The following is a 24,923-nucleotide window of genomic DNA, read 5'->3' as shown; positions in this document are numbered from 1 at the left end:
TTAGATATCTTTTCAACAATGATGTACCAAGAGCAGATATGGGCTGCACTGTGCTGTGGTCAGGGAGTTCTCACTGAACCTTTAGGTTGTGCAAATTTATTTATTTATTTGTTTATTTATTTAAGATTTTATTTATTTATTCATGAGAGACACAGAGAGAGAGAAAAAGGCAGAGACACAGGCAGTGGGAGAAGCAGGCTCCTTGCAGGGAGCCCGGGTATCCAGGATCACGCCCTGGGCTGAAGGCAGACACTAAACCGCCGAACCACCCAGGGATCCCTTTTTTTTTTTTTTTTTTTTTTGAGAGAGTGAGAAAGAGCACAAGCAGTGGGGAGGGGCACCAGGAGAGGGAGAAACAGACTCCCTGCTGAGCAGGGAGCCTGCCCTGGGGCTCAATCCCAGAACCCTGGGATCCTGACCCCTGAATCGAAGGCAGACTACTTACTGGCTGAGCCACCCAGGCACCCCTAGGTTGTGCAAATTTAAAGCAGGAAATTGGAGGGGCACCTGCCTGCTTCCCTTTTCCCTCTCCCTCTGTGCGCTCACGCACTCTCTCTCAAATAAATAAATAAAAATAATAAATACAGTAAAGCAGGAAACTGGAATGCAGATTCAGTGGAGTATATTTTAAGCAGAAAGATGTCCTGGCAGCGTTTGTTATTTATTGGGTGAACTGCATCTTACACTCAGGAGTCTTCACACATGAATATTCTCCCAGACTCCAGGACACGTGTGAGGAGAAGAAGAGAAGCATGTTTGTGGGAATTGGCGTATGCAGTCACACATGCCATCATTGTCATGCCACACAGCCCAACTCCTGCTTGGGAATTTAGGAGACTATGCTGAAAGCTACACAAAGCAACTAGGGCCCAAAGCAGGGTGAGTAAGACTGTGCAGAGTGGTTTAGGGAGTGGTTTGAAAATTGGCTTCTTTGTTGAATATGTTAAAGATGATTAGAAGGAACTCTGGAACAACAGGGTGTGGTCTCTCATCTTGGGCTTGTGGATATTAGATAATCACATGGACCTTTTCATTGTGTCATCTTCTCATAAAGCAGCTAAAATGGCACCTCCTCAGAGAGCCCCTTCCTGACCACACAATCTAATGCTTGAGACCACCCTATTTTCATTCTCAGCAGAGCACTTATCACTAATGGATAAATTTCATTGTTTCCTTGGTTACCCCCCTGTCTCACCACACTAGATGGTAAGCTTTAAGGGGCCAAGTTTGTCATGTTATAGCTCCAACTCCTGGAGCTATGTGGACACAGGGAGGTGCTCCACATGTAAATATGTAATATGAATAAATAAAGGAATGGAGACTGTGATAGGCAGATTCTAAGAAGCCCATGAGATTTCCACTCCCTAATGTACACACCCTGTCTGATACCTGAGAATATAAACATGTTGGGGTGTTACTTCTGTGATTAGGTTATATTATTATGTATCATCATTGACTTTAAGAAGAGGTTATCTGGGTTAGTCTAATCACATGAACCCTACAAATCCAGGTCTAGAGGTCCTAGGCAGAGGAAGGAAAAGATTCAAAGCATGAGAGGGGGGATCTCTGGGTGGCGCAGTGGTTTGGCGCCTGCCTTTGGCCCAGGGCGCGATCCTGGAGACCCAGGATCGAATCCCACATCGGGCTCCCGGTGCATGGAGCCTGCTTCTCCCTCTGCCTGTGTCTCTGCCTCTCTCTCTCTCTCTCTCTCTGTGACTATCATAAATAAATAAAAATTTAAAAAAATAAAAATAAATTAAAAAAAACACAAAGCATGAGAGGGTAAATGGAAGGAGCTGCAGAGCAAGGAACTGTAGGTGACTCTGGTAGCCAAGGGCAGCCCCTGGCCCAAAGCCAACTAGTGCATGGAGGCCTCAGTCCCAGAACTGCAAGGAACTGAACTCCATCAACAACTGGGATGAGTTTAGAGGGAGATTCTTCTGCAGAGCCTCCAGAAAGGAATGCAACCTGACCATCACCCAGACCTCAGCCTGGCAACAGCCTGAGCAGAGTCGTGCCATGCTTGCACCTCTAGTCTATAGGGATGTGAGCTGATCAATGGGTGTTGTTTTAAGCCACTAAGTTTGTGGTAATTTGTTACATAGCACATAGAAAACTAACACAGAGACAGTTTTCTCCATATTAATTTCTAGAGAGAAGAATGAAATACAAATGGAGTCTGAAATTCTTTTTTTTTTTTTTTTAAGTTTTAATTTATTTATTCATGAGAGTTACAGAGAGGCAGAGATGCGGGCAGAGGAGAAGCAGGCTCCTTGAGGAGAGTCGATCCTGGGACCCCGGGATCATGCTCTGAGCTGAAGGCAGATGCTCAACTGCTGAGCCGCTCAGGTATCCCAGAGCCTGAAATTCTAAAGTGACTTTGCTTTGCATGAAATGAAAACAGACACAGCTCAGTGGAAGAAAAGGGCAAGACTGTGTAAGGTTTAACTATACACAAATCGAGGCTGTTCAAGCAAAAGCCCTATAGAAGGAATCTGAGACTACAAATGTGTTATAGTACTCCATGTTCATGTTTTTTTTTTTTTAAGATTTTTATTTATTCATGACAGACAGAGAGGCAGAGATATAGGCAGAGGGAGAAACAGCCTCCATGCAGGGAGCCTGATGTGGGACTTGATCCCGGGTCTCTAGGATCACACCCTGGGCCAAAGGCGGCGCTAAACCGCTAGCCCACCAGGACTGCCCACGTTCATGTTTTTAGAACTAGGGGGTAAGCTTCATTTCCTAGGGAATGTAGGATTATAAATACATCTCAGATCAGCCCATAAGCATGCCACATTTGGAGCCAGATGGCTTCAAACCCCAGCTTTGCCATTTATTAACACTATGATATTGGGTAAGTAATCTCACCAAGCCTCCATTTTCTCATCTGTGATATAGGAAAGATAAGTAGTTTGAGGTTTGAATGAGATACTCATAGTATTCTTCGCACAGTCCCTCATACAAGCTGTTTAGAAATCATTTTCACATATATACATATAAGAGAAACCAAATAATCAAGGCATGAAATATCCACAGCCTCCTTCCGTCCCCTCAACTGCTAAAGTAGTCTACTAACTCATGGCATTTGCGCCTTGTTCTCCTCTTTTTCTCCACCAATTCTTTCTCAGGTACATAAGGTAATCAGTTGGGAGGACAGCTGAACTTGGGCCAGAGATTCCAGCAGGGAAGGGCTGAGATGGGAGAGAGAGAATAGAGGGGTGGGGAAACTCATGGGGAAGAAAAGGAAAGAGGAGAGAGGAGATGGCACAGGAAGAGCCATTTGTGAGAGCAGGGAGAGATTTCAGAATCTGAAATGAATGGTAGTTAATGGTTCACAAAAACACAGAGGGGGCTTAGGCCAATATGAACAACAATTGAACAAGGACATAAATGGGAGAGGATAGACAAATTTCCCAGAGAGAAGAATTCAGAGTTATGTGGATGCTTTGCCTTGAAGGAGGTGGAGCATGCCCCACTGCTTGAGCGTGGGCCAGGTGTAGTGACTTCTGTCCAAGACAGACAGCCTGGAAAGCAGGGAAGAGGGGCACTTGGGTGGCTCAGTTGGTTAAGTGTCTGACTTCGAATCAGGTCATGATTTCAGGGTCCTGGGATAGAGTCCCATGTGGGGCTCTGGGCTCAGCAGGGAGTCTGCTCAGCCCTCTGCCCCCTCCCCTACCCCTTCGTGTGCGTGCTCTCTCTAATAAACAAAATCTTAAAAAAAAAAAAAAAAAAAAGGAAGGGAAAAAGAATAACTTTACAGGAGAGAAACCTGACAAATACTACCTCAGCCAGGTAATCAAGGTTAACACTTGGATGTACCCTTTAAATGATGTGATGACAGCAGCACCTCTGTGGTCTTTCCTCCCCAAAACACATGATCAGTCATGAGAAAAATATCAGACAAATCCTAATTGAAGGACGGTCTATAAAAGTCCTGGCCAGAACTCCTCAAAACTGTCAAGGTCATCAAACAAAGGAAAGTCTGAGAAACTGTCACAGCCAAGAGGAGCCTAAGGAAACATTTTGACTAAATATAATATTATTCTAAATAGGATCCTGGAGCAGAACAAGGACGTTAGGTAAAAACTAAGGAAAAAATGTGAACTTTAGTTACTAATGTATCAGTATTGGTTCATTAGTTGTGACAAATGTACCATATTGTTGTAAGATGTTAATAAAAGAAGAATCTGGTTGAAGGGTATGTGGTAGGTTACTCTCTGTACTATCTTTGCAACTTTTCTGTAACTCTAAAACTATTCTAAAATAAAATATCTATCCTAGAGTTTGTACCAAAAAAAATTAAAAATTAAAAATGATAAAAGATAAATAAGATGTCTATTTATAAAATATGAAGGGAAAAAGATTTTAAGACATATCACTGTAGGTAACGAAGTCCATCATCTTTAACAGTCTTTGAAAAATGCAAATACAGATCAGAATTTATCTCAATTACATTGTCTTGCTTATCTGTTTCTTTTAATACAACACAGCTTGAAAGCTGGGCTTCTTGGGGCCTGGGATCTACTCAGTTCCATTATCAGCACTCCTGAAACTGTGGAGAACATAGGAAGGATGACTGTCCCTGGGGAATGTTCTAGAAGGCTCACATAGACTGGCTTCCTGTCTATGTGAGCCACCAGGACAGAGTGTCAAGGCATTTGACTAACACCCCTTTCAGAGGTGACTTCTTGGGTCCCAAGCAAGCCTGGAATCCCTTAAGAGAGCTGATATCCCAGTGCTCTCTTGGCTGACATATACCTAATCTTTGATTGAGAATGATTAAGGAAAAATGATGAAAAGAAGAGCCAAATTTGGTTCACAGGGACCTGGGAATTAAAACATCTGTAGAAAATGTTGTACTTATCCACATGCCTTGTCAGTTTGGGCATTTTCCAAATCCTTGTCAGTGCCAACACCTTCTTACTCTTTTCCCAGGAAGCAAAAAACAAGCAGGCTGTGCAAATAAGATGTAACAGGTCTCAGCCAGTTCTCATTGAAAAGAGTTGGCTGTTATCTGTGAACTTGGATTTCAGGAGTGCTCCCACCATTCTTGGAATCAATCAGAGTGACTATCTAGACTACTTGCACAAATGATGGGGTTCATGCCGAATATCTGTTTCCTCTTGAGAGACTGGAATTTATGTGCATGCTAGGCAGAAGGTGCTGCATGACTGGCCCCCAATAAAAACCTCTTTCTAATGTGCTTCCCTCATCAATAATATTTCACTTGCGTTGTCACAGTTTATTGCTGGACAAATGAAATGTGTCCTATATGACTCCACTAGAAGGGGGCTCTTGGAAGCTTGGGCCTACTTTCCTTTGGATATCACCCCATGTGCCTTTTCCCTTTACTGATAAATCCTAGCCATGAGCACCTTTATGTGCTGAATCCTGCAGGTCCCCCTAAGAAATCTTTGAATCTGGGAGTGGTCTTGGGGCTCCCTTATCTATAACATTAACATAAAGATTTTTCTTGAAAGTCACCTGGCTGGCACAGTCAGCAGAGCATGACACTTGTGATTTCAGGGTTGTAAGTTTGAGTCACACTTTTGATGTAGAGATGACTTTTAAAAAGATAAAATTGTTAAAAAAAAAAAAAGATTTTTCTTGGGGAGAGGCACAGAAGAAAGTATGATTAGCTCCATTTGGTTACTGAGGAAATAAACACACAGAAGGTAGGCAACGTGAGTGAGGTTTCACAGCCAGAATGGGCAGGGCTGAGATTAGAACTCAGGCTCAGCTGTTTCCACATCCCAGATACTTCCATCTATGATAGTGCAGTAGTCTTAACTGCTAAAGGTTGAGAATACTTCCCTTTCTCCACCCACTCTACTCTTGTGAGTCTATCTGGCAGGTGTGACAGCACTCAGCAGTGAAAAAGAAGGGAAGGAGATATCCCTTTCTTCTCCCATCTTCTCATAGATAACTTCTCCACCACTGCCCGGTGTCCTGAGCCTGGCCATAGCCATCATTATCCTTCCCTGGTACACTCACCACCATCTAACTCAAATCCTTTGTAGTAGTATCTGTCCATCATCCTCTTCATCCTCATTTATTTTCTTCATGCTGCCTAAGTGCCAGAGACAAAGAGGGCCCTGTGGACCTTGGCCACATGGGGCCACTTCCTAACTCATTCATTGAGAAAAGAGAGTCCCTGGCCTGCGTCAGGGACCGCAGAAATACAGCATGAGCTACCCAACCACAAGCAAGGGGAGGCAATACACTGAAGATGCGTTCATGCTCTTTCACCTCTGAGATTTTCTCCTTCTCTTTCCTCAAGCTTGGATCTCTAGGCCTGAAATCCCGGAAGCAATAGATCTAGTCATGCCTTCCCTCTCCCCTTTTCTGTTTTCCCACCTGATTATAAGGATTCTGCTGGGGCTATTTGTGAATCCATATTCCCAGCCTTTGGCCCATGTCACAGTTTGGTTTGCAAATGTTTGCACTCTGTTTAAGGAAAGTTGACTTTTGCTGATCCTACATTCCTGCCAATTTAATGGAAAATTATTTCCCAAGCCCAAATACCACAGAAAAGTTTATTATGTATTTTGAATTAAATGTGTCTCTGTAAGATTCAGCAAATAACCTTGGTGAAGTGGGAAGGACAGGCGATCTGGGGCCTATGGATTTCATGTGTTTTCTCATTTTTTCCGTTTACCAACTTTCATCAAATCTAGAAGTGCCATGAGAGACTAAGCCTGTTATTTTATACACCATTAAGAAAGAAGAAAATACTTTCAATTGTAATTGTAGGATGCATTCCAACTTCAGAGATTTTTAAATTTGAACTATTGCAGGCAATAAATACAGTAATGTTTAAATTGTGAAGTGAAAGTAAGAGGAGGAAAAAATAGCTGAAGTCTTATCCATCTAAAGAAAACCATTGTTATTAACATTGGGATATTTTTCAATACTGTTCTATGACATTTTTACAATTACAGACCTTATATTAGTACATTTAATAGACATATGTTTAATAGACTTATATATTTAATAGACTTATATCACATTTCTAAATATTTGCCAAACTACCTTCCAGAAAGGCTTCAATTCATTAATACATCTTTAAACACATAAAATCCATATTGAACAAAACAGGGTGTTTCCTAGTGAAGTCAGTATAAACTGTCACAAACTGAATAAGCAATTATGCTCATATTGCTTTTATCTTTCTTAATTCTAGGGTACCCCACCTGCCTTGTTACAAGTAAATTTGGTACTTTTTTTTTTTTTTTAAGATTTTCTTTATTTTAGAGAGAGATAGAAACAGAACATGGAGGGGGGGGGGTTGGAGGGGCAGAGAATCTCAAGCAGGCTCGACACTGAACTCGGAGCCTGATCTCACCACCCTGAGATCCTGACCTGAGTCGAAATCAAGGAGAGTAGGACACTTAACAGAATGAGCCACTCAAGCCCCCATGAATTTGGTATTTATTCAAGGTTTCTTTCCAATTGTCCCAGACCCAGAGGCTTACTCATGGGCCAGCAAACAAATCCAGGGAGATTAGGAAGTAGTTCTGGGCACTCTGTTTCTGATTCTGGCTCTCATAGCCTCACAGATTACTCTAGAAGACTAAGCTTGCAGTGTCTGGCTACTGTACAGATCTGTGATGTTCCTCGGGGCACAGATCCTTGTACTGGTTTTAAGGGGGAGGAGGAGTGCTCTCTTTGATTCACTGATGAACTCTTACTCTGGCTTCAGCCCCTGGGGCAACCAGCTGCCTCAGAAGCAGCAGGCAAGGACTTGTTCTACAGTCCATTGCTCCAAGCACACAGACCCTTTGTTGCTTTCTCTCCTTGGAGCTATGGGGAGTCCCTTGTGCATCTGGCACATCTTAAAAACTTCTCAACCAGGCAGCCCGGGTGGCTCAGCGGTTTAGTGCCTGCCTTTGGCCTAGGGCATGGTTCTGGAGTCCCGAGTCCCGGGATCGAGTCCTGCGTCAGGCTTCCTGCATGGAGCCTGCTTCTCCCTCTGCCTGTGTCTCTGCCTCTCTCTCTCTCCCTCTCTCCCTCTCTTTCATGAATAAAAAATAAAATCTTAAAAAAAAAACAAACTTCTCAACCACAAAAGGACATGACTATGCCTAATATATTCTAAGCCCAGACAAAGGAGCAATTGCTCATCCAAGGAAGACTGCAAGTGAACTCATGGGGCCCCACACCTTTACTATGGAGAAAAGAGGGGGTTACCTTAGTCATTCAAAGGCAGTTTTTTCAAGCTTCTCATTTACATGAGAAGGGAGGGGGGAAACCCCTCAGAAATATAATCTCCAGTATATAATATATATATATTATATATATCCAGAATATATATCCAGAAATATAGTACATCCAGTACAAGTGGCTGAGGAGTAGTTATATTTGGTTTCCTATGGCTGCCACCACAAATACTAGAGACTAGGTGGCTTAAACAACAGAAACTTATTATCTCACAGTTCCAGGTTGAAAGTCCAAGATCAAGGTGTTGGCAGGTTTGATTTCTTAAGGCCTCTCTCCTTGGCTTGCAGATGCCTCTCTGTGCAGGCACATCCCTGGTATTTCTTTGTGTGTCCAAATTTCCTCTTCTTACAAAGGACACAGGTCAGATTGGATCGCAGTTCACCCTTACAGTCTCATTTTAACTAAATAACCTCTCTAAAGGCCCTGTCTCCACAGACAATCACATCTGAGGTAGTGGGTTTGGAACTATACTATATAGTTATATTAGCTCATAACAGTAGCTGAAATATGGTAGGATTTTAATAATTATCCTAGTTGATTGGATGATGGTTACCTTCACCAAAAGCAGGTATTTGAGGTACAGATTTGATGCAGATTGGTGTATTATTGACGTTAAAGGCAGTCCACAAGAGGATCTATTTTCCTTGTCAACATTTTACCCTTAGAACCTTGCAAGATTGCAAAAGCCAATGAAATGGGAGTGTAAGTATCTACTTGGCTCCCAAACTGATTCTGAATCTGCATCCCACTCCTTAGCCCCTAATAAGTTTGTATTTTCTGTGAAACTAGTAGCATTAGCAACTATGTACTACAATAGTAAGCACAAAGAATCACTCCATGGGGCATAATTCAGAGTACTGCCCTCCAGAAATTCAGTCTAATGAAAGAACAGAAGAGCCTATATACTCCAATTCCAGTTTTATGGCCAAATGCTATTAGATCTTGGAAGAAGAAGTTAGTTTTGCCTGGGTTTAGGGGAGATATGGTATTTGAGCCTTGAAGATGTAGAATTATTTATTTATTTATTTATTTATTTATTTATTTATTTATTTATTTATGAGAGACACAGAAAGAGGCAGGCAGAGACATAGGCAGAGGGAGAAGCAGGCTCCATGCAGGGAGCCCGATGTGGGATTCGATCCTGGGTCTCCAGGATCACGCCCTGGGCTGAAGGCAGATGCTCAACCGCTGAGCCACCCAGGCATCCCAAGATGTAGAATTTTCTGATGTAAAGAGCAAGTAGAACAGGAGGGCTTGTTCAAAATACAGTAGCACTGTAATCATAAAGTAAAAAGCAGGAAACATTTACTATCATTAATAGCTAATAGAACTAATCATATTTTCATACTCAAAGTATTACTCAGTTAAAATTACTGAGCCAGAATTATGAGTATTAACTTGGATAAATATTTTAAAAAACAAAGTTGGGCCAAGAAAGGCAACTCACAAATGAATACAAATAGTATGCAACAGAATGGGAAGCTTTGTACACAAGTGATCTCTTGTGTAGTTGGAGTTCCCTTGCTTGGGTCTACATCCTGGCACCGCCACTTGCAAGCTATGTGATCCTGGGCAAATTGTGCCACTTTTCAGTCTTCTTGTACATTGGGGAACCTAATAGGACTTATACACAGGGATATTGTGAGGAGTAAGGAAAATAATACAAGTAAAATACTCAGAACAATGTCTGCCATTCGGTAAATGTTAGCTACTGTTGCACTGGTGTAAAGTTTTATTTTTTTTAAGTTTTTTTTTTTTTTTTTAAGATTTTATTTATTCATGAGAGACACACAGAGAGAAAGACAGGCAGAGGGAGAAGCAGGCTCCATGCAGGAAGCCGGACGCGGGACTTAATCCCAGGTCTCCAGGATCACGCCCCAGGCTGAAGGCGGCGCCAAACTGCTGAGCCACTGGGGCTGCCCTAAGTTTTATTGGAGAGGATGCGGAGAAAAGGGAACCCTCTTACACTGTTGGTGGGAATGTGAACTGGTGCAGCCACTCTGGAAAACTGTGTGGAGGTTCCTCAAACAGTTAAAAATATACCTGCCCTACGACCCAGCAATTGCACTGTTGGGGATTTACCCCAAAGATGCAGATGCAATGAAACGCCGGGACACTTGCACCCCGATGTTTCTAGCAGCAATGTCCACAATAGCCAAACTGTGTTAGGAGCCTCGGTGTCCATCGAAAGATGAATGGATACAGAAGATGTGGTCTATGAATACAATGGAATATTCCTCAGCCATTAGAAATGACAAATACCCACCATTTGCTTCAACGTGGATGGAACTGGAGGGTATTATGCTGAGTGAAGTAAGTCAGTCGGAGAAGGACAAACATTATATGTTCTCATTCTTTTGGGGAATATAAATAATAGTGAAAGGGAATATAAGGGAAGGGAGAAGAAATGTGTGGGAAATATCAGAAAGGGAGACAGAACGTAAAGACTGCTAACTCTGGGAAATGAACTAGGGGTGGTAGAAGGGGAGGAGGGCGGGGGGTGGGAGTGAATGGGTGACGGGCACGGGGGTTATTCTGTATGTTAGTAAATTGAACACCAATAAAAAATAAATAAAAAAAAAGATTTTATTTATTCATAGTGATCAAGGAAACCTTGGTTCTTTTCTCATAGAGTCGAAGAATGAATCTCGAGGACACAGGAGAGTTAGTAAAGGGATAGAAGTTTATTAAGTAAAGATACAGAGAAAACTCTTAAGGAGTGGGAGGGGACCCAAGAAGGATGCCACTGAGGGCTTGTAGGGTTGGTCTTTTATTGAGAGTCTAATCAGGGAACCTAAATCCTTTTAACATAGGCAGAGGGAGAAGCAGGCTCCCTGTGGGGAGCCTGATGCAGGGCTTTATCATAGGAGTCTGGGATCATGACCCCACCCAAAGGCAGACAACCAACCACTGAGCCACCCAGGCATCCTTGGTGTAGAGTTTTAAAAGAAAGAGTATGGGACGCCTGGGTGGCTCAGCGGTTGAGGGCCTGCTTTTGGCTCAGGGCGTGATCCCAGAGTCCTGGGATCAAGTCCTACATTGGGCTCCCTGCATGGAGCCTGCTTCTCCCTCTGCCTGTGTCTCTTATGAATAAATAAATAAAATCTTAAAAAAAAAAAAGTACAATATGTTGTTAAGTGAAACATACAAATAAATCAAAACTTAAAAACATAGGAAAATGACAATGACCACATTTAGAATAGTGGTTACCTCTGTAGGGCAGGGAGGGGAAGGGCTTCAACTACATTCGTAATACTTTATTTCTTTTTTTCTAAATATTTGAGAGAGAGAGAGCATGAGTGGGGGAGGCAGAGGCAGAGGTAGAAGTAGACTCCCCACTGAGTGGGGAGCCCAATGCGGGGCTTGATCCCAGGACCCTGAGATCATGACCTAAGTCAAAGGCAGATGTTTAACTCACTGAACCACCCAGGTACCCCTGTAATACTTTATTTCTTAAGCTGGGTGGAAACTACATGTTTGTCTTCGATTGGTATATATTTATGAAATATTTCTTTTTTTTTCAAAAGATTTTATTTATTTATTCATGAACGAGAGAGAGGCAGAGGCACAGGCAGAGGAAAAAGCAGGCTCCATGCAGGGAGCTGGACGTGGGACTTGATCCCGGGTCTCCAGGATCAGGCCCTGAACCGAAGGCAGGCGCTCAACTGTTGAGCCACCCAGGCGTCCCTGAAATATTTCATATTAAAGACTTTAAAACATATCAAATGAGACACCAAAGACCCTCCCTAATTAATTAGCTTTGTGAGATTTGGGTTTAGAGGCATAGAGGATCCATGAGGAGGGATCCTGCAGTCACCCAAACTGTCTGGCTCCTTTTTCTCATTTAGTTCTCTGTTTAAATATCTGTTCCTCAGAAAAGCCTTCCTCCAAACCTCTTTTTTTTTTTTTTTTTTTTTAGGATTTTATTTATTTGGGCAGCCCGGGTGGCTCAGCGGTTTAGCGCCACCTTCAGCCCAGGGTGTGATCCTGGAGACCCAGGATCGATTCCTGCGTTGGGCTCCCTGCATGGAGCCTGCTTCTCCCTCTGCCTGTGTCTCTGCTTCTCTCTCTCTGTCTCTCATGAATAAATAAAATCTTTTTAAAAAAAGATTTTAATCATTTATTTGACAGAGAAAGAGACCACAAGCAGGAGGAGCAGAGGGAGACTGAGAACCAGGCTCCCCCACTGAGCAGGGAGCCCCACGTGGGGCTCGATCCCAGGACCCTGAGATCACAACCTGAGCTGAAGGCAGAGGCTTAACTGACAGCCCCCCAGGGGCCTCCTCCAAATCTGTTTTAAAGCACCATACTGTCTCCACCCTCCAAAATACTGCACTATTCTATTGCAATGGGTTTATCACTCTAGGCTGTTTTAGGATTATTTTACTCGGTCATTGCCTGTCTCCTTCTACTAGAATGCTCTGTCTTGCTCAACACTGTATTCCCACAGTCTTTGCAAATCTTCAGGGTTTGTGTGTGAATGAATGAATGAGTGAATGAATGGAGACCCTCCATACTCAGGGCCCCTCTTTACAGCCGGTCTGGAGAGCAGAAGTAGAATGAGAAAAGCGTGAGGAGGGGAGCAAGATTGGAGTAGGTGGAGGACGGGGTTTAAGAAGACCCGGATTAGAGGAAGTGAGGGAAATTGGCGGAGGCCAAGGGAGTTTCCTGAGGGCGAGGAGCCCCGGGGCTGAAGGTGAGCAGGAGAGCTGGAAGCCGAGGTGAGCCGGGGGCGGGGCCTCCGGGGCGGGGCGGGGCCTTGCGTGGGGTGGGCGGGGCCTTGCGTGGGGTGGGCGTGCCCGGGGCAGGGGCGGGGCCTGCGAGCGGGCTGTCGGGAGCGGCGCGCTGGGGCGGCGGCGGAGGAAAATGGCTGCGGCTGAGGCGGTGGACACTCAGCTGATGCTCGGAGTCGGGCTGATCGGTGAGGACGAAGGCGCCGCGCCCCGCAGGCCCGCGCTTCAGTTCCGCCTCCGCCTCCGCCTCCGCCTGGGCCCGGGTGGTCCGCCCCGGCGGCCCCTTCCCGGCGCGGCCCCCTCCCTACCGGGCCTGGGCGGGGGGCTGCGGGGCCCGGCCGCCCGCCCCGGGCCTGCCCGCCCGCGGCCTCGCGTGGGACCCGCCCGGGCCAGGCAGCGGGGCGGGGGGACGTCGAGGGTGGCCGAGCTCCGGCGGCTGCAGGGGGGCGGGGGCTGGGCCGGGAGCCGGTGGCGGGCCGCGCGGCTGGGAGGCGGCCGGGACGACGGCGGAACGCGGGGGACGTGCGCGCGCCTGGCCCCGATTCTGTGCTTGAGCGGCTCGAGTCTCGGTGGCCGACTGTGCCAGCCCGGGGGCTGGGCGTTATAGGCACGAGTTCTCTCCTGTTAAACTTCTACCACGGCTCCCGGGGGCGGGGGCGGGGGCGGGGGTGGGGGTGGGGGGTGCGTAATGTCTGCTGGGCACATTTCGGAGAAGCAGATGGAGGCCCCGGCCCCGGCCCCGGGTGGCATTGGTCCGGGAGGCACGCTAAGAAGCGGTGGAGCCAGGGGTGGGGGTGGGCGGCTCCTTGCAGTATGGTGGGATCCTGAGTGATGAGGAATTAGTGGTTGAGGAAGTACGTTGGGAGCTTTGGGTGTGCCTGTGCCGTGTGCATGTTTCAGGGTTAGGGGTTTCCAGGAACCATTCATTCATCCATCCTATAGGTGGCAGCTAACCCCCCCCCCCCCCCGCCGTGTTCCCTGCCTGCCGTCGTCCTTTGAAATAACATCCTATTGAGATTTTTTTTAAAATTTTTATTTATTTATGATAGTCACAGAGAGAGAAAGAGAGAGAGGCAGAGACACAGGCAGAGGGAGAAGCAGGCTCCATGCACCGGAAGCCCGACGCGGGACTCGATCCCGGGACTCCAGGATCGCACCCTGGGCCAAAGGCAGGCGCCAAACCGCTGCGCCACCCAGGGATCCCCTTTTTCTTTTTTTTTCTTTTTCTTTTTATTTTTTTTTTAATTTTTTTTTAATTTTTTTTATTTATGATAGTCACAGAGAGAGAAAGAGAGAGAGGTTTTCAATTTTTCATATAGACACAGATTTAAAAGGGATTTAGTTCAAAATAATGGGGGGAGAGGTATCTCTCTCCCTTATGAAACATGGAGGGGCTAGATGTAGCTAGGTGCTGGAGCTGAATGATAGAGACTGGGGAATTCATTTTTTAAATTCTCTCTTCTATATACTTGATATTTTCCATAGTAAAGGTGTTTTTTTTAACTTATAGAATAGATAAAAATCTTCCTCCTTACTGCTATACGTGCAGCAACTGTTTTTCTAAAGTTTAGGCTATATTATTGAGGTGTTCACTTTGATGATGAAACTACATACGTGACGGGATAACCATTAGTGTTATTACTATTACAATTTATTTTTTTAAAGACTTTATTTATTTATTCATGAGAGACACAGAGAGAGAGAGGCAGAGACACAGGCAGAGGGAGTAGCAGCAGGCTCCCTCTGGTTGGCAGGTTGGCAGGGAACCCATCGTGGGACTTGATCCTGGGTCTCCAGGACCATGCCCTGGGCTGAAGGTGGCGCTAAACCGCTGAGCCCCCGCCCGCTGCCCCACTATTAGAATTTTAAATACAGAATTTGCACAATCAGTAGCGTGATTTGAGATTTCACCATTTTCTTCATTCCCAGTTTTGTTTTTAACAAACCCTTCCCATGTATTTTTTGAAGATCCTTCTCACTAGATGAAAATGTAATGATGAGTCTATGAGAATTTGTGTGGAAAGGGATAGGGAAGACCTCTACCAAAGCTGTAAGGCTAAGTTTTCATTCATAATTTGTTATAAAAGCTTTTCACTCAGGTTGCCTAAAACTAGGCCTAGGAGAGCTAGAAAATTTGACCAGTAGAGGTAGGTGGGAATATGGGGTCACCCGTGCTCCGCGATGCTTTGTGAAATGGGATGTTAAAACTGATTCCATTAAGTGCTTCTGAGTAACCAATCAATTCACTTCCTTGCTGCTGTTTGACATTCTCACAGTGACCATCTTTCCACCGTAGAAAAGGACACAAATGGAGAAGTTCTGTGGGTGTGGTGTTATCCTTCCACGACAGCTACTTTAAGGAATTTACTGCTGAGAAAATGCTGCCTTACAGATGAGAGCAAACTTCTCCATCCCTTCGTCTTTGGTCAGTACAGAAGAACGTGGTTTTATATCACAACAATTGAAGTTCCAGATTCTTCAGTTTTGATAAAGGTATAACTGCGTAAAGGTCACACAACCAAAAATATTTAAAGTGATATCACATTATTCCAGTAACACTTAGCTTTAGACATTATCATTCACAGCACACTTTTGAAAAACGTTGAATATGATTTTGATTGAGAATGTTTCCTTTCAGGTTTCACTCTCATTTATTCTATAAATGTTTGTTGGTGTATATTCTATGCCTGACCCTGTGGTTGGTATAGTGAAACCTTTTCCAGGTTATACTCTGATGGAGTAGAAACGTAGACGTACTTTCAAAGATAAGACTCTGATTAAAAGTGGAAAGAAGCATTTCCTATAATTAAAAACTATTTTAAAGGATAAAATTATCCTTGGTATAATTAAGAAAAGTTTTTTCATTTGTTTGTGATTGGTAAGGGTATATTAAGAATAGAAAGAGTAAAGAAACTCATGTATTCAGTAGGCTTTTGTGTGTGTCATTTGATATGAACAGTATCAGTGAGACATGTTGAAAACCAGTATGTGGTCATTGTGGATTTTTCTAACCCCAAGCGACCAGCAGGTTTTTTTTTTTTCAAAGAAAAGAAATATTGGAAAGTGGCTAAGCTCCTGGTGTGTTCCTGAGTGGGGACTTCTTTTATCTTCTAGGGCTACTTTTTAATTTTTTTAATTTTTTATTTTTTTTTTAGGGCTACTTTTCTAGCTGATAGCCAGACTATATGAAGCATGTCCAAGATACCAGTTTAAGGAATTACATTTAAAATAACAGGAAGGCAACTATTTAAAACTGCTAGAAGTTTGGGGCGCCTGGATGGCTCGCTCAGTTGGTTAAATGTCTGAATCTTGATTTCTGCTCAGGTCATGATCTCAGGATCCTGAGATCCAGCCCCAGGGCAGGCTCCACACTTAGCTGGGAGTCAGCTTCTCTCCCTCTGCCACCTCCTCCACCAGATGCACACTTGCACATGTGCTCTTTCTCTATCTCTCTCTCAAAATAAATAAATAAAAAATCTTTTAAGGAATAATACAACTGCTAGAGATTTAAGATAAAACATTCATAATTAGAAAATACAAATTGCAAAAAAGGTGTTTTTCAGTGTGTTATAAAAGCTTTGGTTTGGTTCATTAAGTTCTTGCTGAAAAGTCTTAATGTATCTTCAAGTAGATTTGTCTATGTTTTGCCTATAGTCTGCCAAACAATAGCAACATTGATTTCAAATCTGTTTTTCAGATTTGAAAAGTAGCAAGATTTTATTTATTTATTTATTTGGAAGATTTTATTTATTTATTCATGAGAGATACAGAGCGCACACGAGAGAGGCAGAGACACAGGCAGAGGGAGAAGCAGGCTCCATGCAGGGAGCGTGACGTGGGACTTGATCCCGGGTTTCCAGGATCACAACCTGGACTGAAGGCGCCAAACTGCTGAGCCACCCGGGCTACCAATAGCAAGATTTAGAGATAGTTCTTATACTTCAAAATATGATTTCTAAACATATTTCTGAAATGCTTTTTATAAAGTTGTTTTATCTCAATGGAAATAATAGATGCGATTAGCAGAAATTTATATTTATAATAATAGAGTCATATAGATAAATGAAGCTTATTGTAACAGTGCTTTAGATAATATGGCATTCTACAGAGAATTGACTATTTCAGGAACTGTGATTTTGCTGTATGTATTTTTGTTTCCTATCCTGTTTCATTATTAATATTATTTTTTCTATTTCATTAATTAATAGTTGATCAATTGGTAGGTCTAATACAGCATTTCTAATTTTGCTTTGATGAGGTTAGGGGACTTTAAATGAAAACTCACATTTTTGATACTTGAAATATATTTGTGATTTTGAAAAAATTTTAACTCTGAAAGTATTATATTCTTATCTAGGAAATTAAATATAATATATATATATAAAAGTATATGTGTGTGTATATAAACATAAAAGTATAAAGAAACAAAGTGAAAACTTGGTTACATTTTGATCTTTTCCTTTTAATGCCAGTGTGTCTTGTACAAGAGGGTTATTAGAATATAGTAATAAAAAATAAATCTGTGAAAGTGTCTTTAAAAAGTATACTTTTTTGTTTCTTTTGGACAGGTGACTCATTTTTCTATTGTTCTGACCGCCAAAGATTTTAACCCAGAGAAATATGCCGCCTTCACTAGGATATTGTGTAGGTCTGTATGAAAACTGTATTAAATGCTATCATACAAAAATGAAGATCTTACTCAATAGTTATATAGCAGATTTCAACACCAAGGAAACAAATTTCAGCCCTCTGCCTCCCCAACTTAATCTTTACTGGTCCTCCAGAAACTGTTTTATAAAGAGGAACTTTCTCTTCTGCTTTGAGGATACTGTTCCTCTTGTTTGGGAAAATGGTAGATGGAGGAGAAAAAGCAGTTTACACAACTATTGTAGTTCCTGGGTATTTTGAGTCACTTGCCACTTTTGGTCTGCTGCTTCTACTCACTTGTGATTTAGAACTTTCCTTAACAGGATGGATAAGTTAAGTGCTGGTGAAATGATAAGCTGGTCCGTATGTGTCAAAGTCTATGTATGGGAGTAATTTTGGGGAAAGTTAACTGGCATTTTGAATTATGCTAAAGCATGGGACAATATTCCTTAGCTGGAATTCTGAGAAGCTGAGAATCTGATTAATTAGTTAATCATGACTCAGATAAACTTCTTTAGTTTCATCCTAGCTGTTGAAAAAAATTGTGTAAAATATACCAGTCTGATCTCTTGCCTTGGTAAGTACATGCACTAGAGTTAATGAAATGTTTCTTAGATATTAGGGACATTGGTTTTTCCTTAATCAGGGCTTTGACAGGTTTTGATTTTTTTTTTTTTTTTTAATACTGTCATGAGATAGACCTGTAATTCTAATGTTATCTATTACAACTTCAGTCCTCAGGCTTGTGTCCAATAAGTAGTTTTGGGGGCAGGGGCAAAGGGAGTTGTTTTGTTTTTCTTACTATAACCTGATAAATTGTTGCTTTTTTTGCCATTTTTATGTACACACACTCATAGAGTGGAAATCTACTTTCTCATTACTTAAGAGTTTCAGGTAGGTTGTGTTTTGACAAAATGAAGTTTTACTGGTTTTGCAGCCAGCTGTGATAAGAGAGGCTTCTTGCTCTTGTGAGATAAGTTCCAGGTATATAGTTCACTGTGGAATATATCTTCATTTTGTCTGCTACTATGGCACTGACACAAAGGAGATTATTATCATAAGAAGAGACACCATCTAGGAGCCATGAGCTAAAAACACTGCAAAGTTGTTTTTTGTTTTTTGTTTTTCTTTTTTAATTTTTTAAAATTTATTTATGATAGGCACACAGTGAGAGAGAGAGGCAGAGACACAGGCAGAGGGAGAAGCAGGCTCCATGCACCGGGAGCCCGACCTGGGATTCGATCCCGGGTCTCCAGGATCGCGCCCTGGGCCAAAGGCAGGCGCTAAACTGCTGCGCCACCCAGGGATCCCTGCAAAGTTGTTTTTGTTTTTTATTTATTTATTTATTTTTATTTTTATTTTTATTTTATTTTTTATTTATTTGTGATAGTCACACGGAGAGCGAGGCAGAGACACAGGCAGAGGGAGAAGCAGGCTCCATGCACCGGGAGCCCGATGTGGGATTCGATCCCGGGTCTCCAGGATCGCGCCCTGGGCCAAAGGCAGGCGCCAAACCGCTGCGCCACCCAGGGATCCCTGCAAAGTTGTTTTTGAACAAACATTGGACTCCCATGTCATTTGACTGAGTTGAGGTTAGGTTATCCAGTGAATTCACTGGTAAATATTATGGGGCCCAGAATGTAAGGTTGCTTTAGACCCCACTTCTTGCCCAAGAGGAAGCCCAAAGGAAGGGTTCCTTGGCTTCTGAAGGGCCATGGCACTGTTGCATTCTGGACTCTTCACCTATCACGGTTTAGGAGAAATGAGGACTCAAGGCAGCCACCTCCTCTGCCCCCTACCACTTACTGCACTTGCCTTTGTGTGTGTACATACCCACAGGCTCCTGCATGCACACATGCACACACTCCCCACTAATGTGTCTGTGTGCACATGCACATAGACCAGCACTTTTCGATGATTTTGAGGTTACCATGGAGGTGCTCCCTTCCACTTCTGGGGACAGGAGCAGACAAGCATGCCTTCTACAGCATGCTGCTCACAGCAGCAGTGGAAGAGCCCATATGAAGGAGTCCATTCCCTATGTGGGGTTCAGGTCACTTGCCATGACCCCCTTCATCTTCTAGTCCCTCCAGCTAGTGGCCATGGTGGAGAACCCAGGTCTCATGCACTCCTGGAGTCAGTTGTCCATACCAGGTTTGACAGCCTGTAGCTTCCAATCTGAATAAGCTCCTGTGTGTTACACTTTCAGGTTTTTCCTGTGGAATGATTTTCAGAGAATTCCTCCCTCTGTTCAGTATTTCATGGCTCAGGGTTATCATGGAAAAAGTGGCCTTATCCTACTACCCTTCCTATGTTTCTCTTCTCTATTACTGTATATCTATTTTACAATTTTTTTGTATCTATTTTACAGTTTTAATGGTATGTTGTTTATTTGGTGGTGGTAATGTAAGCACATAGTAAAAACAATACAGAAGGGTATACAGTGAAAGTAAGTCCCTTCTTTCCCTGATTCCCAACTTCCCAAATGGAGACATTTTCTCCATATAGAAACATGTGTATGAGTTCATGGGTTTGATTATTTTATATTTATGATAGCTTACCATATTCATTGTTCTCTACCTTTCTCAATTTGTACATTAAAATAATTTTAAAACATTGATGATTGACAAAATTTGGTTAGAAGTTAAAACACTTGCTTTTTACACTTAATGTACAATATAGTTTTCAGTTTGATCTGTTTTAAACAATGATTTAATTTTCCTTCAGTTTTCTATCCCCTTAGCTGCTTACAGACCCAAGTAGGCCCAGTCTTGCTTTTCAAGCAAAATTTAGATTTAGTTACTCACAGGAAGAGATTTCAGGAGAGGGGACTGATTTCACATATGAGCTATAAATGTAGCTGGTGTCCTGTCAGCATTTTCTGGAACTTGATGGTGAATATATCTAGAGTGCATTTATCACTAGAAACTTAAAGGAGTTTGATTTCTTAATTATCTAAATATAGCTACCTCTGGGAACTCTGATAATAAATATAGGTCCTATAATTAGTGCTTTTTCCATAAACATTGCAAAACTTCTTCCTTGTCAAAGGAAATCCCAGTAATAAATAGAGTTGTTTGGACTAGAAGCACCATTTGTGAAGGTAAGACATAGATTAAGTATACCATATTTTTAAGAATAATAGGGCCTCAGAAAGTCCATAGCTCATTCTCTTGCCTAAGTGGATGATAGCAGGCTTCCCCAGATGTGAGGAGAAAGCCACCTTCAAGGAATTGTTGAAGTCTCTCGAGTACTTGGTTTTTTTAAATACATTTTCAAATTAAATTCTGGAAGTGGTCGTGTCATGAAAAGATTCAGGCATTCAGAAGTGTATTAGCAAGTCTTAGCAAGGACCCGTATGTAGGCTTGGGTTGCATTACTCCATGTGGTTCATGCTGAATAAAAGGATGGTGCTTTTTGTTCTTCTTACAGAATGTACCTGAAACATGGCAGCCCAGTTAAAATGATGGAGAGTTATATTGCAGTTCTCACAAAGGGGATATGCCAGAGTGAAGAAAATGGCTCTTTCCTTAGCAAGGATTTTGATGCCCGAAAGGCATATCTCGCAGGCTCCATCAAAGGTAAAAAAAAAAAAAAAAAAGAAAAAAAGAAAAAAAAAACATAAAACCCCATCTCAGATGGTTCCATCCCAACAACAATAATATCCCCAAGCCCAAGGCAATCCTCATTAGACGCTGATATTCTGTCTTCCTGTATACTTTCTTTTCGTTTTTTAAATTTTTTTTTTATTTTTATTTTTTTAAGATTTTATTTAGGGCAGCCCCAGTGGCTTAGCAGTTTAGTGCCACCTTCAGCCCAGGGCGTGATCCTGGATCCCTGGGATTGAGTCCCACGTCAGGCTCTCTGCATGGAGCCTGCTTCTCCCTCTGCCTGTGTCTCTGCCTCTCTCTCTCATTCTCTGTGTCTCTAATAAATAAAATCCTTAAAAAAAATTTAAAAAATAAAGATTTTATTTATTTGTTTGTGAGAGACAGAGAGAGGGGCAGAGACATAGGGAGAAGCAGGCTCCCCATGGGGAGCCCAAGCCTGATGCAGGACTTGATCCCAGGACCCCGGGATCATGCCCTGAGCTGAAGGCAGACGCTCAACCGTTGAGCCACCCAGGCATCCTCTGCATACTTTCATCTGTGTAATATTTATTTGTGAAACAGGAAGGAAGCTCAACTTCTACATTGCCTTCTTTGATTAGAATTCTGTCTTTGGAAAGCAGATTTTTGTGGTGGTCCTTTCCATAGGATTCTGACAGTTATATAGAAATGTTCTTTCTCAGCTAAGCCGAATTTCATGGCTTGAGTCTCCACTGACTTCCATAGTTTTCCTCTCCTTACTTTTAGCAGTTATTTCTTCCATCTGGAGAGCTCAAGCTCCTGACCCAGAGTTCCTCTTTTAACTCCCTGCCTTTCTCTCCTATCTGGAACATCCAAAATGGCCGTATGGGGCTAAGCCACAGACTTCAGGGTCCTTAAAAGGGAAGAGAGAGGAACTCTGAGGATTGTGCTAGCTTTCATTCTTGTCCTCCCACAGCACTATCTATTGCTCTTGATGCTCATGTCCTTTTTTATTTTTTATATTTTTTAAAGATTTTATCTTATTTATTCATGAGAGACACACAGAGAGAGGCAGAGACACAGGCAGAGGGAGAAGTAGGCTCCCCACGGGGAGCCAGGTGTGAGACTTAATCCCAGGATCACACCTTGAGCTGAAGGCACATGCTTAACCACTGAACCACCTGGGTGTCTCTTGATCCTCCTGTCCTATACCGTTGCTAAGCATCCCTGTTAAAGTGTTAGATTTGTCCAGCTATCTCAAAAGGACCCAGTCATGACATGTATATGTGTTGGGGAGGGGGTGTCAGTGAACTCTTTAAAAATTAAGGATTTTTCATGACAGAAAATGCGGGTTCCCTTCATATCATTCCCTATCTTATCGTTCTGGCTTCATCTGTGCATCCAGCACAGAGTCCCTTGGAGGGAGGAAGCGGGTTTAGGCAGCACTAGCATCCGTCCTAGGGAGCAGATATAGATTTATATGCCTGTCAAGGGTATAAGGTGCTTCTTTATTCTGTTTTGAAAATATTTCTGTATTCTATCTATAGAAAATGACCTCTGTTTATTGGAAAGAAATAAAAATTTTGTTTCCTTATATATTATTTAATGCAGTAACATAATTTCTTGTGTTTTAAGACATTGTGTCTCAGTTTGGAATGGAAACGGTTATCTTACACACAGCGCTGATGCTAAAGAAAAGAATTGTCGTCTATCATCCCAAAATAGAAGCCGTCCAGGAGTTCACCAGGTATTGTTTCTGGTCATTAAAAAGTGGAGGCTTTGTTGACAGCCAATTTGGGGCAATATGTGTTCCTGTGTGCTCTGTTTTGTTGCACATTTGGTATAAATAGAATGTGTTAGGCTGTGGGTGAAATGTCATTTTGGTCTAATGTTTCAGGTGAGATTTAGTATTTCAAAGTCCTTGAATTTAGGCAGATTCTTTTCTTTTTCTTTTTTAAGTATTTATTTATTTGAGAGGGAGTGTGTGGTGGGGAGGTTGGGGCAGGGGGTGGCAGAGAAACAGACTTCCTGCTGAGCAGGGAGCCTGATATCTGGCTCAGTCCCAGGATTCCAGGATCACAACCCAAGCCAAAGGCAAATGCTCAGCTGAGCCACCAGGAACCCCTAGGGAGATTCTTTTTTAAATTTAGAAATATGAATAAAGCAGGGAGTTTGAACTTTTCCTTGCCAGACAATAAATATTTTAGGCTTGTAGCCTATAGGGTCTCTGACTCAACCACCCAACTGCCAGAGTCAGTGCATATGTAAATGAATGGGCATGGCTGTGTTCTAGTAAAACTTCATGTGCAAACACAGAGGGCTGATCCATAGTTGTAGCTTCCTGACACCTGTTTTTTTTTTTTTTTTTAATATTTATTTATTCATGAGAGAGACCGAGAGAGAGGCAGAGACACAGGCAGAGGGAGAAGCAGGCTCCGTTCAGAGAGCCTGATGTGGGACTTGATCCCGGGACTCCAGGATCACGCTGTGGGCCGAAGGCAGGCGCTAAACCGCTGAGCCACCCAGGGATCCCCAAGATTTATTTATTTATTTATTTATGATAGACATAGAAAGAGAGGCAGAGACACAGGCAGAGGGAGAAGCAGGCTCCATGCAGGGAGCCCGACATGGGACTTGATCCCGGGACTCCAGGATCGCGCCCTGGGCCGAAGGTAGGCGCTAAACCGCTGAGCCACCCAGGGATCCCCCCTGACACCTGTTTTATTTTATTTTTTTATTTTTCTGACACCTGTTTTAAGTAATTTTTTTTTTCTTGGTCAACCTTCAGTTTTATTTTCGAGTACTTAATACGGTCTCATGGTTTAACATCCAAAGGTTTAAGTAATTATTTTTTTCACTTTTACCACAGACTCACTCTCTCTCTTTTTTTTTTTTAAAGATTATTTGAGAGAGAGAGAGCATGCACAGGTGGAGGAAGAGGGACAAGACTCCATGCTGAGCATGGACCTGGTGCTGTGCTTGAGCTCATGACCTAAGCCAAAATCAAGAGTCGGATGCTTAACTGACTGAGAAGCCCAGACACCCCTCTCTTATTTATTTTATTTTTTAAAATTTTATTTAAATTCAGGACTCCTGGGAGGTTCATCAGTTAAGCATCTGTTAAATCTGTTAAGCATTAAATAAAATATTTAAAAATTTTTAAAATTTAAATTCAATTCACCAACATAGTATTATTATTTTTATAGTTTAAAAAATTTTTTTCTTTAGCAAATCTAACTTGTTCATAGATTTATTTTTTTTTAAGATTTTATTTATTTATTCATGAGAGACAGAGGCAGAGACACAGGCAAGGGAGAAGCAGGCTCCCTGTGGGGAGCCCAATGCGAGACTCGATCCCAGGATCCTTGGATCACACCCTGAGCCAAAGGCAGACGCTCAACCACTGAGCCACCCAGGCGCCCCAGATTTCTTTTTTAAAATCAAGAAGACCTAGCTTTAGTGCTTACTGTATGTCAGGTATCATGTAAGTCACCTTACATTACTAAATTTACTCATGATGAAGTCTACAATATTCTTGCCCTCTCTTATGAATGAGAAAATTGAGGCTCTGAGAGGCTAACTGGTTAGAAAATGGGAAAAAGAAAGCTTGATAGGATCTGGGTTAAAATTTTTTTTTTTTAATTTTTATTTATTTATGATAGTCACACACAGAGAGAGAGAGAGAGAGGCAGAGACACAGGCAGAGGGAGAGGGAGAAGCGGGGGGGGGGGGGGGGCAGAGACACAGGCAG

The 24,923-nt window shown here is 42.6% G+C and overlaps 1 protein-coding gene across 12 annotated transcripts in view; it reads left to right on the top strand.

Moving 5' to 3' along the window:
* The window catches only part of DENND10 (DENN domain containing 10), a 41,987-nt gene that overhangs the window by 6,004 nt on the left and 11,060 nt on the right, over nucleotides 1-24,923 (top strand). The window contains exons 4-8 of one of the 12 annotated variants that reach the window (XM_072805127.1): nucleotides 719-879; nucleotides 15,233-15,449; nucleotides 17,525-17,604; nucleotides 21,036-21,184; nucleotides 22,808-22,919. In XM_072805127.1, coding sequence (XP_072661228.1) covers nucleotides 773-879; nucleotides 15,233-15,449; nucleotides 17,525-17,604; nucleotides 21,036-21,184; nucleotides 22,808-22,919 — 665 coding nt within the window. In that variant the 5' untranslated portion in view covers nucleotides 719-772. Of the gene's footprint in view, nucleotides 1-718; nucleotides 880-13,011; nucleotides 13,145-13,635; nucleotides 13,718-15,232; nucleotides 15,450-17,524; nucleotides 17,605-21,035; nucleotides 21,185-22,807; nucleotides 22,920-24,923 lie in introns of those variants that run through there. The other 11 variants (XM_072805132.1, XM_072805131.1, XM_072805129.1 and 8 more) reach the window with 11 other exon arrangements.

Source organism: Canis lupus, chromosome 29 (genome assembly GCF_048164855.1).
Source record: "Canis lupus baileyi chromosome 29, mCanLup2.hap1, whole genome shotgun sequence".
Taxonomy (NCBI): Eukaryota; Metazoa; Chordata; class Mammalia; order Carnivora; family Canidae; genus Canis; species Canis lupus.
The sequence above is the reverse complement of the archived record's forward strand: the minus strand, read 5'-3'. Positions and strand labels throughout refer to the sequence as shown.